General features: G+C 34.5%; 1 protein-coding gene across 11 annotated transcripts in view; it reads left to right on the top strand.

The window, feature by feature from the left end:
* The window catches only part of LOC106873829 (pleckstrin homology domain-containing family H member 2), a 719,935-nt gene that overhangs the window by 254,986 nt on the left and 442,449 nt on the right, over window positions 1–22,500 (top strand). For 3 of the 11 annotated variants that reach the window (XM_089353808.1, XM_089353807.1, XM_089353810.1), the window contains one exon: window positions 18,329–18,364. The exons of 4 other annotated variants lie outside the window; for them this stretch is intronic. In XM_089353808.1, coding sequence (XP_089209934.1) covers window positions 18,329–18,364 — 36 coding nt within the window. Of the gene's footprint in view, window positions 1–18,328; window positions 18,365–21,480; window positions 22,055–22,500 lie in introns of those variants that run through there. 4 more of the 11 variants (XM_089353818.1, XM_089353816.1, XM_089353815.1 and 1 more) reach the window with 4 other exon arrangements.

Below are 22,500 nucleotides of genomic sequence, written 5' to 3'. Positions count from 1 at the left end.
TCTATCCTTCCTTAATACCGGTTCCCATATGCTATTCATATCTGCACTTGGTCTGCTTCGGAAGTTGTTGTGTCCTAGCATATGTGATGCTTCTTTCAGTTTTCGTGTTTTCCAGTGGTGTTCTCTGTCTGTTATTCTAACTTCATCCCACAGGAGGAGGTGGTCTCCATTTTTCCATACATGATCAGCTATACACGATTTAACAATATCTCCTCATGTCACAACTTTGTGATGTTCTTCTACCCTTATTTTGAGGGGTGGCATGTTTTGCCTTTCTATAACCTAACATGGCTGCATGAGATGGAGTACATGCAGAAATGGTCATATTCTCTTCTATTGGCGGTTTTATAATCCCTAAAAATTCACTCCATAATTGCCCACGGGCATATGGCATAGTGGTTAAGGGGACGGGCTACTAACCTTAAGATTCTGAGTTTGATTCCAGGCAGTGACCTGAATAATAATAATAATAATAATAATAATAATAACAAAATTTAAAAATTACCTTAGGAATGAGAACCCAAGTTTGAAATTTTCCCAAGACACCTGATGAAGGCTGGAGGGTATATCAGCGAAAACGTATTAACAATAAACAAGATGAGGACAAATATTTGTCAAATGTAAATAATGTAAATAATATAAATAATGTAGATTGACCCCCAGAACTTATTCTTTGTAAGCCTAATACTTATTCTGTTGGTCTCTTTTGCTGACCCAGTAGGTTACAGGGATGTAACCACCAGCATTGGCTGTCAAGCGATGCTGGAGAGACAAGCACAGACACAAACACACAAATATATACATATTTATATACAACAGGCTTCTTTCTACCAAATCTACTTACAAGGCTTTAGATGGCCCAAGGCTATAGTAGAAGACACTTACTTAAGGTGCCACACAGTGGGACTGAACTTGGAACCATGTGGTTGGGAAGCCAGTTTCTTACCTCCCAGCCATGCCTGTACCAATGAATAAATATTGAGTATGGTAGAAGTGTCCAACAACTAGTTTCTCACGTAACATAAACAATTTGATACAGAAAAGGGGATGACTGTTTGTAAATTAACATGACTAAATTTAAGATAAGATTGAACTCAAGCCCACTGCTACTTAATGTCACTGCTGATGCTGATTTTCTTTAGTTCCAAACAGACTGTACCACACTAATAAATTTAGCCCCGTATAACACACATTCCATTTAATGGGCCGAACAGGTAAAATGAAATATTGTGAAATATGTCTATTTTTTTCCAATTTTTTTTTATATCTACTTAGATTATCAAAAATATATTTCTCTGCTCTAAAGAATTCCTCCATATTTTTTTTTGGATAGTTTTTGTTTATTCTTTCTCATATTGTGCACACAATATTGGTTTATTATACTTTTGTTGATAGCATTTGGCAATGCTCAGAGAATATTCTATAAATACCAAAATGCACTTGCAAATTCAAAATCTGATTGCTTTTGAAGAAATGTTCTTGAAGGAAGAAAAATAAACTAGAAATGATATATTGAAAATATACATAAAAAAGTTAATATAGGCTGCAAGGAATAATATTTTCCAATTTTACCACTTTTTTTTTTTTTTTGACTGGTTATAAAGTTTTTTTTTTTTCACTGGTTATAAAGTTTTTTTTTTTACTAGATCTTTTGAAAGTATCATTTCTATTTTCAATAAGAATTGGTGTAGACCTTACAATAAAAAGCTGGCAACAGTTGCGGTAGTGATAATAATGATGTTGGAAAGAGACAAATATTACTTTAAAAAATAATAACCTTGTAAGATATACACAATATTGATCATATCTATCTCCAATCAACGTGACCACTTTACCGTAGAGCGAGTATATCTTATTGAAGTCCAGCAGGAGGAAAAGTTAAGCTCTTTGTCACTTACAGGGCATGAAATTGAGACATTGAGCTATCAATATATTCTACTAAAGAGCTATTATCTTGTCAATAAAGTAGTATTTAATGATATTACCTCAAGTAAGTGCACCAGAAAGGTCACTGGATGTATTTGATGTAGTTTTATTAATATTTTCATATTTATTGGCTAGTCAAGACTTCTAACTACTTGTGTGTTTCTTGTCTCTAACCTGCATTCTTTTTTTGGCCCCAAACTTTTCCATTCTTAGTCCTTTGTGTGATATGTTGGTTCCAGCTAAACACTTCTGTCTGAAGTAAGGTATTTATTCCTATAGTAGTCTAAATTGTGATTCTTACATTATTTTATACTTATGAGTATTCTCTGTTATATTAAAAGAAAAGAGTTGACAAGAAACTATGTACTTTCACCTTAATTCTCCAGTGAAGTTGCACTTAATATTTTAAAGCTTATGAAAAATAATCTGGCGTTATTTTTTGAGAGATACCAAACCTAAACTAATGATAGATAATCACAAAAATTTCACAGGAGTGGCTGTGTAGTAAGTAGCTTGCTTACCAACCACATGGTTCCGGGTTCAGTCCCACTGCTTGGCATCTTGGGCAAGTGTCTTCTACTATAGCCTCGGGCCGATCAAAGCCTTGTGAGTGGATTTGGTAGACGGAAACTGAAAGAAGCCTGTCGTATATATGTATATATATATATATATATATAAACAATATGAGTATATGCATATATATGTACATGTATGTATATACGTTCATCTACATGTACATATAGATACAGAACTGGGTACATGACGTGGCAAAAGAACAAGGACAAAATGGTAAACTATATATATGTGTGTGTGTGTGTGTGTGTTTGTTTGTCCTCCTAGCATTGCTTGACAACCGATGCTGCTGTGTTTATATCCCCGTCACTTAGCGGTTCGGCAAAAGAGACCGATAGAATAAGTACTAGGCTTACAAAGAATAAGTCCTGGGGTTGATTTGCTCGACTAAAGGCGGTGCTCCAGCATGGCCGCAGTCAAATGACTGAAACAATTAAAAGAGTAAAAGAGTAAAGATCATATTTTAATGTGAAATCTGTGTTGGTTTTCGTTCTTTTCTTATTTTATTGCAATTTTAGAATGTTCATCAGGATCAACAAGTGCCTTCATGCTGGTTGTGCTTCCATTTTAACAAATCCTGCACTGAAGCAACATTAAAGTGACTATCCTGTTTTTATTTTGCTTTATTAATGATATATATCTTGGTAAGAACATGTAAATCAAGGAATTCGATTATTTTCACTTATATATATATATTCTATTATTCTTTTGTTCTTTTACTTGTTTCAGTCATTTGACTGTGGCCATGCTGGAGCACTGCCTTTAGTTGAACAAATCAACCCCAGGACTTATTCTTTGTAAGCCTAGTACTTATTCTATCAGTCTCTTTAGCTGAACCACTAAGTTACGGGGACATAAACGCAATGTTGGGGAGACAAGCACAAACACACAAACATATACACACACATGCATATATATATATACTGCTTTTAGATTGAATGAAATTAATTCAAATGCTATAGTCCTGCCTTGACTAATTGTTTGCATTCCTCACTACTTAAACTGACACCTACTGGCTCAAATGTAAGCTACCAACTGCCAGTTTTTTTTTTAACAAGACATTCATATGACCACAACTCCAGCCATTATTCTAACTGGAATTTTGGTGGATTACCTATTGGAGCCCTCAGAACGCATATCTATTAGTTTGGGTTACCTTGACCTAAACTCCTCATATCTAATATATATGTGTGTATGTATATATATATATATATATATATATATATATATATATATACATATATATATAAATATATATATATATGTATGTATGTATGTATGTATGTATGTCTGTATGTATGTATGTATGTATATGTATGTATGTGCATGTCTTTGCATTATTGTCTCCTTGCCTTAGTATTGTGTGCTGTTTGTAAACAAGCATCAATGTCCTGCAAGCTGTGTTGTTTGCTTTCAATCTTCCATCAAAAGCTTGGAAACAAGTGACGGTTGGCAACAGGAAGAGCATCCAGCCATAGAAAAGCTGCCTCAAAAAATTTTCTCTTGGACCCATGCAAGCATGGAAATGTGGACATTCAAACAGTAATGATGATGATGACAACAATTGTTTCAATTCTTTACAAAGAAGAGCAGTGTCTGAAGAAAAAAATACCATACTAGGCTGGGTTACTATCAGAGTTTCAAGCCTTACCACTTCTGTGGTTTTGGAATCTTCAAGCAAGTCTCAATGATTTCCTCTGATCCATCCACTGATTTGACAAAAAAGGTCTCACTCCTACTTCAAGGTTGGATGTTTACTATTCAATTTCAAAGCAGGAGTGGTACCTTTTTGTCACCAGCTTCAAGAATTTATACAAATGTGTGAATTTGAAGAAGTACTGAACCTATACCGGCATTACAAAACACTGTAAATAAAACAAACTACAGGCCAGCAAGGAATGTTTCTGCTACCATTTGCTTGTGTCTTGCTTCTATGCTTTGTTAACTTATCTTCTCTCATCAAGTCTCATTCTTTGGAAACTGAACAAACTGCTTTTCGCATTAATTTCGTGATTTTGTATTCATTTCCAACCCTTTATTCTTACCATTTAGAATTATATGTTGTTGATGTCATAAGAATGTATAAACTTCAAGAGAATGTGAGATCCTTTTTGTTTTGTTGAACAGAGGATCTTGAAGTAAATGAAGCTATAAATAATAGTAAATATTGGGTTAAAAATCCCTTTGGATACAAAAAGTTTAAGGACACAAAACCATATCTCCTGTAAACATGACAGCTACTCTACCAATGGACCAAAGCAATCCTTCAAATTGATGTTGCAACTTTCAACATTTTTTAACCCAATATTTAGTGATTTTTAACCCAATATTTAGTGTTTTTTAACCCAATATTTAGTGATTTTAACTCAATATTTAGATACTGTTATTCATAGCTTTATCTACTTTGAGACTATTCCAAAAAGAAAAAAAGTATTATTTCACATTGTCTCAAAGTATATAAATTCATATTTTTGTGATATTTTAATTTTTTGTCTTTCTTGTTTGGCATCTAAACATTATCTGAAATAGTTTGTTACCATGTGTGTGTATGTATATGCAGAGATGCATGTGTATGTGTATGCATGTCTGTGTCTATGACTAAGCCATAATACATGAAGAAATACAGTTCTATGAATATTGGTTGGAATCAACAACATGGCGGTTTATAAAACAGAATATCCATTAAGAAACTTTCAAACTCTGGTTGGATTGAACAAACACCATTACTCATTGTGGATATACTAAGTTTATATACAACTTTATATTCAAGTTTCCTGTTGCTATATATAATAATATGTCAAGTGGTTCCTTTATTGTTAGTATGCTAGTGTGTTATATGAAGAACTTGCTCAAGTAAGGCTAATGAGTGGTTGGGATTACACTATAATTACCAATGAATGTACAATCATTATGTAATAACACATGGAGTGTCTGTGTTGCTTTTCTGTGAACCAACGCTTCATTGTTTAACTGATATTCTGCATGTGATGATCTTGTCTGTTTTCTCAGGACTTCTTTGACCCTGTATATTAATTTTTGAAGAAAGTAGAGTGAACTTAGATAGAAAGTTGGCTTCTATTTTTTTCATGTTAGATAACACTAAAGTAGCACCTTGTTGACTAGTGTGCATGTGCATACATATGTTGATGATAGTACATGTAACTCTTACACATATGCATATGTATATAACAGTTGTGTAATATATAACAAGTGTATCTATCTACCTGTCTATCACCTTTCTTAGCTATCATAGCCTTTCACCCCACCTGCACCCCATGCTGTGCACTTACCTCCCCCTATGCCTGTCTCCCTACACAGATATCCTCCTATACATACACACAAAACTTCACCACTTCCTTTCTTCGTAACTTCTCCCTCTAGAACCACATTCTTAGCCAACCCTTAAGCATTTTTCTTCTTATTTTCTTTTCACTACCTTTCATTCATTTCCTTCTTTCTGATGAAGTACTAGCATCCGAAATGTCGAAGAACCTTTCCATTTCCTTTTAAGTGTTATACTAAGAACACCTTTGTTAAATCTTGTCCCTCTTGTGCATTTTTTCTTGCTTTTACTCATTCGTTGTGTGTGTGTGTGTGTGTGTGTTTGTGATAAAATGTACTCATACCAGTGAAGTGCAGCACCAATTTTGACTAGTTGATTTGGGTATCCGCACCCTGAGACTTACATATCCAACTATCAACCAACAAAGAGGAATCTGAAATATTAGTGTGGCACATGTGATTCATCGAAATACTGATACATAAGAAATGGTGGAATGCAAACTAAAAGGCATGGATCAGCTGTAAGGGTTGTCATGTCATATTTTGACACCAAACAATCCTGTCTTTATGGAAAAGTGAAACTACATACTCATTGAAAATGGTTTTGGTTTACATAAATCTTTGGAATTTGGACTTTCTGACTAAGGATTCATTGTGTATAGGTGCAGGCATGGCTTTGTGATTAAGAAGCTTGCTTTGCAACCATATGGCTTTTGGGTTCAGTCCTGCTGTGTGGCATCCTGTGGTAGTGTTTTCTACAATAGCTCTAGGACAACCAATGCTCTTTCAGTGAATTTCGAATATAGAAACTGAATATGTGTTTGTATGTGCATGCCTTTGTGTTTGTGCTGGTTTCCCTGCTACTTGGCAACCAGCGTTGGTTTTTTTCACATCTCCATAACCTAGCAGTTCAGCAAAAGAGACCAATAGAATAAATATCAGATTCCCCCCCAAAAAACAAAAATTTCCAGAGTTGATCTGTTCAACTAAAATGCTTCAAGGCAGTGCCCCAGTATGGCCACAATCTAATGACTGAAACAAGTAAAAGACAGAAGATAAAATGTTTTTGTATAAATGTGTTTGTATGTATATAGATGTGCATTTATGTCTATAGATCGATAGAATATGTACTAGGCTTACAAAAGAATAAGTCCTGGGGTCGATTTGCTCGACTAAAAGCGGTGCTCCAGCATGGCCACAGTCAAATGACTGAAACAAGTAAAAGAGTAAAAGTGTATAGATGTGTTTTCTGTGTGTTGTGCATTCGTTTATAGCAGAACAAGAAACAAGACCTCTTTCATTCTTGGATGATCTGAATTGAACAAATGAAACAGAAGTTGTTAAAGAAAAAGCTTAGATTGGACAAAGAAGAATTACCAAGAGCATTGAAAAATTTCTGTTTCCTCCAAGGAATCTGTGGGTGACAGAACAATAATTTATAACACTGTTGTATGAAGCAGAGTTGCTCTCTGTTCTCTCCCTCTATCCTCTATCTCACTCACTCACTCACTCACTCACACACACACACACACACACACACACACACACACACACACACACACACACACACACGCACGTGGATATATTTATACATATATATATATATATATATATATGACAAGCTTATTTCAGTTTCCATCTACCAAATCCAATCATAAGGCTTTGGGCAGCCTGGGGTTACAGTAGAAGACACATGCCCATTGCCCAAAGTGCCATGCCATGCTGTGAGACCTTCAATGATTCATGTGTGTATAAATGAATTCAGACTTTTGTTCGCAAACACACACACGCATGCACGCCCACACACTTACACACACACACGCACACACACACACAAACACAGTTTGATAATTGTAAACACAGACATGCACATATGCATGCACACATATGTGTTCATATTCCCACGCATGTTTATCGATAACAACACTAGCGCTTCATTTCAAGTTGGTTTAGTTATTTCCATACTCTTTCCAAATTCCTAATCAACTATTCATAAAGATCATGACTTATATGGTCTCCCGTAGCAATAATGTTAATTTATATTTTTTCTAATAATTTAGTTAATTATTATATCATTAAAGGTTAGAGCTGTAGCAGATAAATACTTTAGAAACTGCCAATAACATTGCAAGAATCTGTTTGGGAAACTGCTTGTATAGGAGACTGAAGCAATTGTGCATTGGCATCGATAAGATCAGAAAGAAAAATTATGGCTAAGAACATTAGATCTGACATTTGTCTGCAATTCTTAAGGAAGAGCTTTCTAACAAGAATTGTAGTGTGTGTTTAGTAAATGGAAGTTGACAACTGTCTTTAATAATCTATCATAGTAAAATATGATGAAGGACTACATAGATTGGTTTACTACTTAATACCACTTCAACATGACTCTTCAAATATGGTTTTCATTCTACCATTGTTCTTCATGTTTCATAATTCTTCCAAGAAATACAATAATAAAAATGGCTATGATATAGCATTCTGTATATCTTAATGTGAATATATTGTAGAAAGCTGGAAAATTGTTGCATTCATCTCCAGAATTCAACTAATATAGATATGTAATGTGGAGTATATCTGTAGTTGACAAACAGCATCTAGCAGTGGTGATGGAATTGTAAAATCTAGATTTCTGTTCCTCTGAGCATTGCCAGTAGCAAGTGTCCACCAGCAACTGCGACTAGACAAATTTAATCTGTACGGATATAGAAAAGCAGTGATTAACAAATCACAAGCTGTACAGTTTAATTTTCTAACAATGAAAATGAAACTAGATTTATTGAGAATGGTTAACACTAGGAAGTAATAATGTTCATTGGTGCTGTTGTTTAACAAGTCACTTCAGTCCAGACTGAGCAGATCTTTGATCAAAGATATTCCAGTGATGAGCTCTACTTCTTTCTCTTGGTACATTGTATATCTAGGACTGCACTATTCCATGTGTTCTTATAATAAAGACAGTAGAGTCATACTTTGATGAAAATCTTGCTGCCATTTATAGTTATTTTAATGATCACACTGAGCCTCCCTTGGTGACTTGTAATAATATAAGCTTTACTGTTCACTGTGCCCTGCACTGTACTATCTGACCTCTAATGCTCTATATTGTTTTCTGTGGTATGTACTCTACTGTATAATTTGCAGCACTGCAGTGTGTGACATCTAATTTTCTGTGATCTCTACTATTTTATATGATCTGTACTGTACTTTGTGACCTCTACTATTCTTGTGTAACCTGTGCTCTTCTATGTGATTTCCAATACTTTTTGTGAGCTCTACTTTTCTCTACTGTGACCTCAATTGTTCTCTAGACTCTGTATTTTTCTATGTGACTTGTAGTCTGTGACCTCTTTGTTGTCTGTGGCCTTTTCTGTTTCCAGTGACCTTTAGCATTCATTGCAACCTGTACTGCCCTCTATGAACTGTATTCTACTATGTGACCTTTAATGTTCCCCATAACTTATACAATTCTCTGTGACCTCCACTATACTATGTGACTTGTACTCTATCATATTATCTCTAATACATTCTGAGATCTGAAATATAAGTAATGAAGTTAACAAACCTCACCCATGTTCTAATGATGAAGTTTTTTTCTCTAATAATTTTAGACATCTCTGTAATCTCTGTTGGGAGCTTTTGGCTTTTAATTCCATGGATAATCTCAGGTCATCTAGGTTTACATATATAAGACCTTACCATACATGTATTTAATATCCAGAATGTTCCTCTGAAGTGTTTTGCCTCAGCTTTGCTGTGATCTTCTCTAAGTTTGATTCTGATCAAGAAATCATCTGCATGTATCACACTGTATATATACAAAGTCCTTCCTTAATCTCTAGAATAATATTATTAAATGTCAAAATGCTGGTTAGTAGGTACACTTTGACAGACATGCCTTGACAAATTAATTTTGCACATGTTTTCAATCCCCAAATGGAATTGCTTCCTTCCTCCTACATGGTTTAATACTCTTGAGAAAAGATCAAGCATTCCAATTTCCTATTTCCTCTTTGCTAAAAAAAGAAGTTTAGGTTTCATCTTTCTTTACAGAAATCATTTCTTAGTCTAATATCTGGGTTTGAGAATAACATTCACATTTACCATGTATTGCTAAAATATGTTATGGCTGTTGATACATGAAGATAATTATTCTTAATGTAATGGCTTGAAATTTACTGTAATGTATGAGGCTTAAGTGCTGTTGCTGTTTAACCTCATGTTGGCCTTCACAACCCATAGTGAATGTTTACATTAGCATGAAGCTTTAGAGTTACAGAGAGTGACAGACTGGATAGATAGTATTGGATGATATTTCCTGCCTGTTTTTAAAACTTTAACAATGTAAATGAAGTGATCTGATAATCAATGTTAATTAAAAGCCAGTTATGCATAATGTACATTAGTATTAGCTTTTCACCATTCTTCTGTGGGTGTATGAGACATTTGTTTGTTTGTTTGTTTTTTTTTTCCTGTTATCTTTGATAACATTATTTGGTTGATTATCCTTAATCTTTCTGTCAGTATCAGTTGACATATCCTGCTGTTATAATCTGCTATATAGGAAAACTCTGTAACACCTGTGTGTGTGTGTGTGTGTGTTTGTGTGTGTGCATGCCTGTGAGAGGGGTGGGAATTACTGGAATAAATTCTTTACAGTCTTTAGTTGTTTCTTGACATTCTCAGTTGAAATTCTATCAACTTTGACTTTCATCCCTCTGGGGTCAATACCAGTTATTTATTGAAATTGATTTACTTCAAGTCTGTAACCTTGTGGTACCACAAGTAGCATTATTTGTTGTGGGTCTTTACATTCTGAGTCCAAATTCCATCTAGGTCACTGTTGCCATTCAACCTTCTGGAGTCGATAAAATAAAATACCATTCAGGTAGCTGAGTTGATGCAATTGAGTGGCCTCTTCCCCTTAAAATTGCCGTTCTTTTTCCTTAATCAGAAACTGTATCATTAGATTTGTTACCTCGCTGGGCACAATACTTAGTGGCATTTCATCCGCCAAGGTCAACTTTGCCATTCATCCTTCCAGGGTTAATAAAATAACTATCAGCTGAGCACTGGGGGTTGATGTAATTGACTTACCCTGTCACCCAAAACTGTTGGCTTTGTGCCAAAATTTGAAATTATTATTATCATTCGAGCTGGTAGAAGTGTTAGTATGCCGGGCAAAATGGTTAGTGGCTTTTGTCCATATTTAGGTTCTAAAATCAAATTCTACTGAGGTCAACTTTGCCTTTCATCCTTTCAGGGTTGATTAAGTAAACACTAGTTATGCACTGGGGTCAATGCAATCGACTTACCTCCTCCCCAAATTTCAGGCCTTGTGCCTATAGTAGAAAAGATTATTATTATTATTAAGGTGGTGAGCTGACAGAATTGTTTGCACAATGGACAAAATGATTAGTGACGTTTCATCTGTCATATGTTCATATGTTCTGAATTTAAATTCCACCAAAGTCAGTTTTGTTTTTCATCTTTCTGGGTTTGATAAAATAGATACCAGTTGAGCACTAGTACCTATTCTATCCACTTCTCCAAAATGTCAGGCCTTGTGCCTATAATAGAAAAGATTATTATTATTATTATTATTTTATGTTTGACTTTTGTTTTGCTTTTGTACAAGTTGGATCCAAGTCTCACCCAGAGACCTCAAGAGACAACAAGTTAGAAGTTCATGTAGGTGTTATTATTATTATTATTATTATTATTATTATTATTAGTTTATTCGTTTTGGATTTTAATTTAAAAGTAAACAAACAAGACCTATTGGCTGAGTTGGGTATAAAATGAAAACATTTAAGTGGTTCTTCATCGATTCCCATTGATTATCTTACCATTCCTGTTACTCTGGAAATGCAGCAGAATAGAAAGAATTCTGGCTTAAAATCAAGATTTTGATATTTTTTAGTGAGGTGATATTTTATTATCATAGGGAAAAAAAAATATGAGGATAGTATTTTTTTTTCTTAACAATATTTCAAACATTGATTTTTTTCCCCCTGCATTATTAGACATAAAAATCACTTTGTCATAAACAAAAATTGCAGAGTGTTGAGGAATCTTGTTTAGTAAATGGAAATCATTGTTTATGAGAGAGCCAAAGGTTCCCAATTTCTCTCTTAATTCAACAAGTAAATAATAAGTTGACCAAAATACAATTTTCCTCTTAAAACATCTATTTAAATTCAATTTTTATATATTTGAAAAGAAAGTCTACCATACATGTGTAAATATTAATATTCGCATATGTGTCTCTGTGAATGTGTTTGTACGTGTGTGTGTGTATGTATATATATATATATATATATATATATATATATATATATATATATATATATAGATAGAGAGAGAGAGAGAGAGAGAGAGAGAGAGAGAGAGAGAGAAAGAGAAAGAGAGAGTTAATATAAAGTATTTTTGCAGTTTTAAATTTGTATAACTTTAGTTTTATATTGACAGAATTATCTGAATAAATGAGAAGTGAATGAAATTATTACATTTTTAAATAGATTTATTCTTGAGGTGGTTAATTTCCAGCATACCCAACATTATTACATATGCAAACCATTATAGGATTCTGAAGTCCAAGAAATAATTTTTGCAGCTGATTTTCAATAATTCAGTGAATCACATTAAATATTCTAGCCTGCAAGTCATCTATAGCGGTGGTCCCCAATTTTTTCTTTTCCTTGCACCACAAACTGGTTGGTTTCATGCAAGACAATTCTTTGCACAGCCTGGGGAATCATGTGCATAATTTAATTATTACATATATAATGCATATATAATGCAAATGCACCCTACTGACTGCAACAGCCAATAAAATAGAAACAAAATTTTAAAATTTATTCGTATTGTGTAGCCTGGTACCAAATGATCCATAGCCTGATGGTTGAAATAGTTGGCGACCCTGATCTATATGTGTGTGTGTGTGTGTGTGTGTGTATATATATATAGTTGATGTCATAAATATTTATGAACCTCGAAAGAACCTGATTTTTTTTTTTTTAGAATGGTGAAACTCAAAGCCAAACCTATAAATAATAGTGCTTAAATATTAGTTTTAAAAAAACCCTTCCAAAAGAAAATGTCAAAAGATGCCCATGGGACTGCACTGGTATACACACACGCACACACACACACACTCTCAGATATATATATATATATATATATATATACACACACATATGCATACATATGCACTCATACACACACACTCACACACACACACACACACACACACAAACATATATATATCTATATATTGATATATAGTGTACAGTGTGAATGTATGTGTAAATGGAATTTCATACTTTTTGTTTTGTTTATTTGGTTGAACTAACAAATTTCCAGTCTTTTAACCAATTTAATGTTGAGTTATTCAAGTTTTTTTTTTTGTTTCTAATGGTGAATTTGATTAGCATTGAAAGAGAATATATTGTTTTATACACACACACACACACACACACACACACATATAAATAAATAAATAAATATATATATATATATATATATATATATATATATATATATATATATATATATATATATAAAGAATAGGAAAAGTAATTAATTTTTTTTTATTTGAAGCCATCTTTGAGAGTTTGAAATTGAAGTGGATCAATTTTCAGAGTGATAGACACTGAGAAAATGGATTTAAATATAAATGCATGGCTGTGCGGTTGAGAAGCTTGCTTCCCAACCATGAAGTCATGGTTTCAATCCCACTGCACTGTACTTCACCTTGGGCCATTGTTTTCAACAATATCTTCAGGTTGACCAAATCCTTGTGACAGAAACTGAAAGAAGCCTGTCATATACATACACACTTACATACATACATACATACATACATACCAGGCATGTGCCATCAGTAATTACTCAGAGAAAGCAGTTGGTGACCATTATGTAGTAAAATACACAAAAAATAAACAGAACACAGATGTGCAACTGAGTTGAAGGCAGATTTACTTCTGCCTTTATAGCGCATAAAAAAAATGTTGTTGTAGGAATGTACACACCACGTGTACTACAGCAGTCCTCTGCATAGCTTAAATCCTGAGATTGAAAGGCAGGGGTGAATTATGCCTACCTAATCTACAAAAAAATAAAATATTTTGCATTTTTGCATAGTAATCAGAGTAACCTTCATAATTTCATTGAATTAGGTGCATATTTTGCCATACAAGGAAAATGTTGCTATTGATCTATTTTATTCAAGATAGGCACTGCAAACCTTGCCTACTTAGGTAGCATGTTCCTGATACACACACACACACACACACACACACACACACACACACACACACACACACACACACAACACACATGCATACATACATCATACATACATGCATACCTACACACATACATACACACATGCACACATACACACACATGCATACAGACACGCATACATACATCATACATACATGCATACATACATCATACATACATGCATACATACATACATACATACATACCTACACACATACATACACACATACATACATACATACATACATGCATAAGGGCAGATGGATGAACAGACAGACAGACAGACAGACAGACAAACAGATGTGTGTGTGAATGACTTTGTGTTTGCATTATGTTTGTCCTTCACCACTGCTTGACAACTGGTATTGGTTTGTTCAATCCTCATAACATACTGGTTCTGCAAAAAGAAACTGATAAAATAGGTCCCAGGCTTACAAATAAGCACTCATAGATTGATATGTTTGACTAAACCCTTCAAGGCAGTGCTCCAGTATGGCTGCAGTCCAATGACTGAAACAAGCAAAAGGCATTCAATGTAGTCACCAACAACTTATAAAATCTTTTTTTAAAACTTTTTTGCTCTTTCTTGGAAACCAAATGACTAAACGTTGTTAATGGGTTCTTTCATAGCTTATAAATAATATTCTATCTTTCAGTAGTTTTCTGACTCGGTATGATCTCTTAAATACATGCATGCACATATATGTTTGTATGTGCTGATCTATCTCTAACTGTGGAGGAAACCTGTGGAAGTGGTAGACCCAAAAAGACATGGGACGAGGTGGTGAAACATGATCTTCGAACATTAAGCCTCACAGAGGTGATGACAAGTGATTGAAATCTTTGGCAATATACTGTGTTTGAGAAGATTTGTCAAGATTTGTGGTAGATGCTGGTGTCACGTGACCAACACTCGTGCTGGTGGCACATAAAAGCACCGGTGCTGGTGGCACATAAAAAGCATCCATTACACTCTTGGAGTGGTTGGTGTTAGGAAGGGCATCAAGCTGTAGAAACCATGCCAAATCAGTCTGGAACTTGATGCAGCTCTCCAGCTTACCAGTTCCAGTCAAGCAATCTAACCCAAGCCAGCATGGAAAGCAGACGCTAAATGATGATGATGATGATGATGATGATAGATGTATGTATGTACATATGTATTTAACGAAGTAGAAGAAGAGTTAAAAACACATCCATATTGACATTAAAATAACACACATGATAATTAGTAAAAAATAAAATATTTTTATTACAATATCGACTGGACATAGAGGACAAATGATATTTATTTCTTTGAGAATTTATATATATATATATATATATATATATTTCATTTTACAATAAAATCATTGAGAAAGCCACTTAGAGACCATAGTGTTTTTAATGAACAAGACAACAATTAGAATTAATTGCATATTTTGACAGCTCCACTTATAGATTAGACAAGTATAGTGTGAATCAGTTCTTCCATATCATCTATGAATACTGTCTCTTTCTCTTTCTCTCTCCCCCCCTCTCTCTCTCTCTCTATCTATCTGTATACATATATATATATATATACATTATGGAAAATGGATGTTAAACGATGATGGTACACATGCACACACTCTCATATATATCCAATATACTTCGTTGACAGGCAAGTTATTGAAGTGTTCATTTGAGTTACCATCTCTTATGAAGTACCCTGTGTTTAAAATCTACTATTTACGTTGGATGGTGATGAAAAGTTATCCAAGTAGTGACTGACGAGAACATTAGATACGTTTTAGCCTAGTTGGGCCTTGTCAATAATACATTCTCACTGCCAACCACATACCCAGTTGAGATTTGCTGCTGTCACCAATATAAGAAGCAGAGAATAAAGCATTCACTGGTACTGTGAATAGTTTGCCTGGCTGAATAAAAATTCAGTTTATGCAATTGAAGCAAAGTAGTATCAAATTAAAATAGCCATCTATGTATCATACTTAATGTATATACATTGTTGGGAGACAAATAATTGTGGTATTCATCTGTGATAACATCTCTAATGGAAGTTCTATGTTTAAAAACAATATATTAGTGGGAGATGAGAAATCATTCCAGCAGCAGGTAATGAGAGTACCAGATTCATTTGGCCTATCACTGAAGTGTTTGGGTCTTATCATTCTGGGTCTTATCAATGATGTGTACTCACAGCTAGCCATGTGGTTAGATGAGATTTGTCGCTTCTAACATAGCAAATGGTGAATAAATACCCTTCGTTCTTAACCAAAATATATTTAAATTTACCTCTGCACATTAGATCTATTAATTTAAATATTCTCTCCTCTACAAGTTTTTAAATCTAAATAGAAAAGTTATATGCATGCATTACTCTTTTACTCTTTTACTTGTTTCAGTCTTTTGACTGTGGCCATGCTGGAGCACCGCCTTTAGTCGAGCAAATCGACCCTAGGACTTATTCTTTGGAGGCCTAGTACTTATTCTATCGGTTTCTTTTGCTGAACCACTAAGTTACGGGGACGTAAGCACATCAGCATCGGTTGTCAAGCGATGTTGGGGGGACAAACACATGCACACAAACACACAAACACACACACACACACACACACACACACACACATATATATATATATACATATATATATACATATATACGATGGGCTTCTTTTCAGTTTCCGTCTACCAAATCCACTCACAAGGCTTTGGTCGGCCTGAGGCTATAGTAGAAGACACTTGCCCAGGATGCCACACAGTGGGACTGAACCCAGAACCATGTGGTTGGTAAGCAAGCTACTTACCACACAGCCACTCCTATGCCTATACATTGTCCTAATTACTTTCATATCCTTAAGTTTTCCTAAAATATTCCAAATTCCATAATAAACAAACCCTGATATTTTAGTAACTAGCTTCACAGTAGTTAATAAAGATGCTCTAGTAACACTTAATGCTTTGTTTACTGAAGTTGCTATTTGTCTATTTACTTTTCTTTACTTCAGCTTTTATAAGGTATCTTTGTGTAACTTGGTTCAAAAAATATTTTAGAATACAACAGTTCTTTTCTTTGATATAATTACCATTCAGCTCTTCAGTTTTAACATTTAACCCTTAAATGGTGGACATCTTCAGTTGGTATTTCATTAGAGAACAGCAGATGTCATCAGTTAAGCATTTACTTTGTCAAAGGTGTCTAAGTACATGTAGCCTCAATCAATGGGATAAATCAAATCGCAAATGGAAGATTTATGCAGTAATGAAAAAGTTTTTTTCTGACTTTCTTATCAGATGTCGTAGATTGATGATAATGATGCTTGAACTAGCTTTGAGTGGAGAAAGTACTCCAATTTTTGTCCATTTGTACATTCATTTCACATTCATTTGTACATTCATTTGACAATAACAATGTGGGAATCTCAAATGATTTTATGCTCACACTAAATGAAAAGAAAAGTGAATATTTTATGGCACTAAGGTGGTGAGCTGGCGGAATTGTTACTACACTGGGCAAAATGCTTAGCAGCATTTGATCTGTCTTTGCATTCTAAGTTCAAATTTTGCTGAGGTTGACTTTGCCTTTCATCCTTTCAGGGTCAATAAAGTAAGTATCAGTGAAACACTGGGATTGAAGTAATCGACTTAACCACTCCTCAGAATTTGCTGGCCTAGTGCTAAAATTTGAAACCAATATTTTATGGCACTGTTAAATAATGAGATTGTAAATTTTATTTGTGTGAGGGCTTAACATTTATTATAGTATTTTTGTATTTATTTAAAGTGAAATAAAGAATAAAAATTACCCTAAGGAAAAAGAGGTATTTGTTTTTGTCTTTAGCCCATTTAGTACACACATTCATGTTATCCTTTCCTGCCTTTTAAGGGTTAATCTCTCTTTGTCTTGATCTCTTCAGTACCTGATATTTTTTTACTATCAAATGTGTTATTCCAATTCCTTGGCCACTGTTATTCCAATTCCTTGGCCAATACTTTCACATAAGATATTTTACTCACAGTTACAAAATTACTGTTCACCAGCACTTTATTGTTTTTTATTCAACTCACTTAGGTATTGTCTCTAAATTCTATTTATTAAAGACTGAATCTTTTATGCCATTAAGTGCCAACTCTTTAATCTTTCTATTAATGATGTTAGTTACCTTCGATTTCTGTTCTTCAAAATAAAAATCTAGTATTTAACACTAAGTTTTATCCACAAAACTTCCTACTGATTCTTAGAACAAAACATGTAATTTAAAACTTACAACTATTTCAGATTCCATATATTTTGTTGCTTTCATCATCAACATGCGTAAGTCCTTAATTTCTTATTATGAATTACATTTAAGTCCTCTGCATAAACATGCCCTTATTCTTCATTGCAAAAACCAGGAGTTTGACAGTCATATGAACTTAGACAAATCTCTTTGAAATTTTCCATGTCTAGCCTAGATATGCATTTATTTTAATTAAGTGCCATTGACATGTGAATGGCACCCATGCATTGTAATCATAGTTGTTGCTGGGGCCATGTAAATGGTACCTGTGAATCATAGTCGTGGTCGTTGTAGGAAGGGCATCCAGCTGTAGAAGCCATGCCAAATCAGATTGGAACCTGGTGCAGCTCTCCGGCTTATCAGCTCCTGTCAAGCCATCTAACCCATGCCAGTATGGAAAGCAGTCATTAAAGGATGATGATTTCCTATCGATCCATTGGTTGATATGAATGACTAACACATTAATTTCAATTCTTGAACTTGTAGATGACTCTGTATATTCTTATTCTTAAAAATTGTGTTTAATTGCATATTAACTATAGATTCATCAACGAAAGGCACTGTTATAAATTTTTTCTAAACCTTTTTGGCCTAATCCTTTACATCATTAAATAGATGACTGCAAAAACCATTAATTAAAAAAATGAGCAACTATAATGTTATTAACACATATGCTTTTTAATCTTTCAAATATTCTAAATGAATACAATCTCAGCAAAACATAGCATTCATACAACTTCCCTTTTGTATAGAATCCATTAGGCCCCTTCTACATTATCTGTAAATCTTTACACATTTTTTTACTATCATTCATTCTCTTACCATGGCTATGTTGCTTTCTTACAATTAGCTGTAAAAAAAAAAATGAACAGTATTTCCCTTTTCACTACATAACATTATTTCAGCCCTCTTAACCTTATCATTTAAGCCCAAAAGCTATAAACTTCAGTGTCCTAACCTCAAAATGTTCTCTTTCCCACAGTGTTTGCTCAGTTGAGTTAGCTTTACCTGACACCTGATCAATTATCTGTATCCATCACCACTTGAATCCTTCATCATGTTTCTGGAAACATTCATAAATATACTGAAACCTAGCTAACTTACTTAGCTGCCTGCCTATGACCATTGAGACAGTGATATAAAGCTTGAGTAGTTTGACCAATGTATGTACTCCACATTTACTACAATATAACCATAAAGTAATAAGACCTCATTTGTAATGAACATTTTAGCAGTTATGTGACTGGTTAAAACCTTAATGCATCCCAAAACTTCACAATGTATACACTTGCATGCATCACATTATCCAACCACACTATTACATTTATTCATATATGCATGTGTACATGTGTGTGTGTGTATGTAAACATGTGTATGTGTGTCTTTGTGCATGTATTTATCTCCCCCCACTACCACTTGATAACTGGTGTTGGTGTGTTTAATTCCTTGTAACTTAGCAGTTCAGCAAAACAGAAATTCATAGAATAAGTAAGTACTAGGCTGGAAAATAACTACTGAGCTTGATTTGTTTCAATAAACCCTTCAAGAATATGCCCCGGAATGTGCATAGTCCAATGTGTGAAACAAGTAAAAGAGGAGTGGCTGTGTGGTAAATAGCTTGCTTACCAACCACATGGTTCCGGGTTCATTCCCACTGCGTGGCACCTTCGGCAAGTGTCTTCTACTATAGCCTCGAACCGACTAAAGCCTTGTGAGTGGATTTGGCAGACGGAAACTGAAAGAAGCCTGTCGTATATATGTATATGTATATATATGTGTGTTTTTGTGTGTGTGTGTTTGTCCCCCCAACATCGCTTGACAACTGATGCTGGTGTGTTTACATCCCTGTAACTTAGCGGTTCGGCAAAAGAGACCGATAGAATAAGTACTAGGCTTCCAAAGAATAAGTCCTGGGGTCGATTTGCTCGACTAAAGGCGGTGCTCCAGCATGGCCGCAGTCAAATGACTGAAACAAGTAAAAGAGTATATAAGACAGCAGGAATTGGAAAACCCCCTTGTTAAAAACTCAGTGAAGCTAAAAATAGATTGGTCAGCCAAAATAAAAAGTAGGCCATCAGCTAAGTATTAGACTGTTTACAAATGTATTATTCACAGATGGCATTACTTTAGGCGTTGTTTAGAGGAGTTTCTTTTTCAATTTTTCAACCATGAAGCTCACCACACCCAAACACTTCCGGAGTGAAAAGAAACAAAGGCACTGATTGTTTACAACTGATGGCGTATTGCAAAGTATAGAACCCCTTTTTAGTTGAAGATGAAAGATTTCAAGTGGAAATTAAGAAATGTCTCAAGAGAGGGACCACGTTTCTCAATCAGCTGACAGTAGTGGTGATGTAATGTTGGTATTGTATTTACACATTTACCATTTCCAAGTAAAATCTTCAATTCATATATATATATATATATGTATATATTGACTATATATATATATATATATATATATATATATATATATATATATATATATATTTATTTAAGCACTTTTCAATCAGTCTGTCTACATTTGATGTGTGTGCGTTTTAATGTTCTGGGCATGGAGCTCAGGTAGAAACATCACCGTAATCATTATTGTTGTTGTTGTAATCGTCGTCATCATCATCGTCATCATCATCAAACATTCGTTTTCCACACTGGCATGGGTTGGACTAAGACACTTTGTTAAAAGGTTTAGTAATAAAAAAGAAAAACAATAAAAATGTAATTTAACACACACACACACACACACACACCGACACACATGTATGCATGTTTGTATGTATATGCATGCATATTTATGTGAATGTATATTCTTATGTATTGTATATATAGGAATGTATAACGTATAAATCAATTTCTGTAACTCTGAATACATATACGTATTTATATATATATTTGTTCCTGTCTGCCTGTCTTGGTAGAACCTTACATCCTCTCACAGAACAGAGAAGCTTGCACATACATACACACACACACATACATACATACATACACACAGACATACATACATACATACATGCTTACATACATACATACATATATGGGACAAAAGTTCCTTATTTATCATTAGTAACAGCTTAAGGTGGACAAGGAATCCAAATATAGTGCTTGCAGGGTGGAGAGTAGAGATATGAGTGATAATGTGAGAGTGGGAGGTGGGGGGAGGGGTTCTTGCTTTTGGCGGGTGTATGTGTGTGTGTGTGGTTTTTTTTTTTTTGCAAGACTATCAGGATATATCTATGACACAGATGAAGGAAGCATATACCCAGACTAGCTGCTAGTGGCAAGAAAACTTTGTCTTAGTGACTCTCTCTCTCTCTCTGCTCCTCTCTCTATCTTCTCTCCTGCCCTTTTCTTTCTCTTTTTCTCTCTCTCTCTCTTACACACACACATACACACACACAAATACACAAACATATTCACTTTCTCTTTCTCACAATGAAGTTTCTCAGTGTAATGTTTTGAGAAGGCTCTGCTTAAATACTTTGGAACAGCATATTCCTGTCTGTGCCAGCTTGTCACCACCGCTGCTAACATCATAATAACCATTCCTCAAAACTTTACCACCATCACCACCAGCACCATCTCTGGCACCAGCAACATTAAATCTAGTGAAGACAGTAAGACCAGAAAACATGGGTTCCAAGAAAGCAAACAATACCATTGACCTTAAAAACACAATTGTTTTGAAAAGTTCACACTCAGTCAAAGACTCACATATGTAAAATGTAAATATAACTATTTGTTTATAAATTTATGTAAAAAAATAATCTGATTTAACACACATACAGGCGACCATAATGTCATATGAAAACACATGTAATCTATCCAACTCTCTTGCTAACACACACACATAAGCATGCTTAACTACACACACACACATGCACACACACACACATGCACACACACACACATGCACATACACACACACATGCACACACACACATGCACACACACACACATGCACACACACACACATGCACACACACACATGCACATACACACACACATGCACACACACACATGCACACACACACACACATTTGTTATGTAATGCATATACATACTAGATTTATATTTTTGCATGGTTCTGTTGCATCTATATTAAATTGTTTCTATGTGTGTGTGTGTTTATGTAGATACGTGTGTGTGTGTGCATGTTTACTATGTATTG

This window comes from Octopus bimaculoides, chromosome 6 (assembly GCF_046866305.1).
Source record: "Octopus bimaculoides isolate indiv1 chromosome 6, ASM4686630v1, whole genome shotgun sequence".
NCBI lineage: Eukaryota > Metazoa > Mollusca > Cephalopoda > Octopoda > Octopodidae > Octopus > Octopus bimaculoides.
This window is presented reverse-complemented; position numbering and strand designations above follow the sequence as displayed.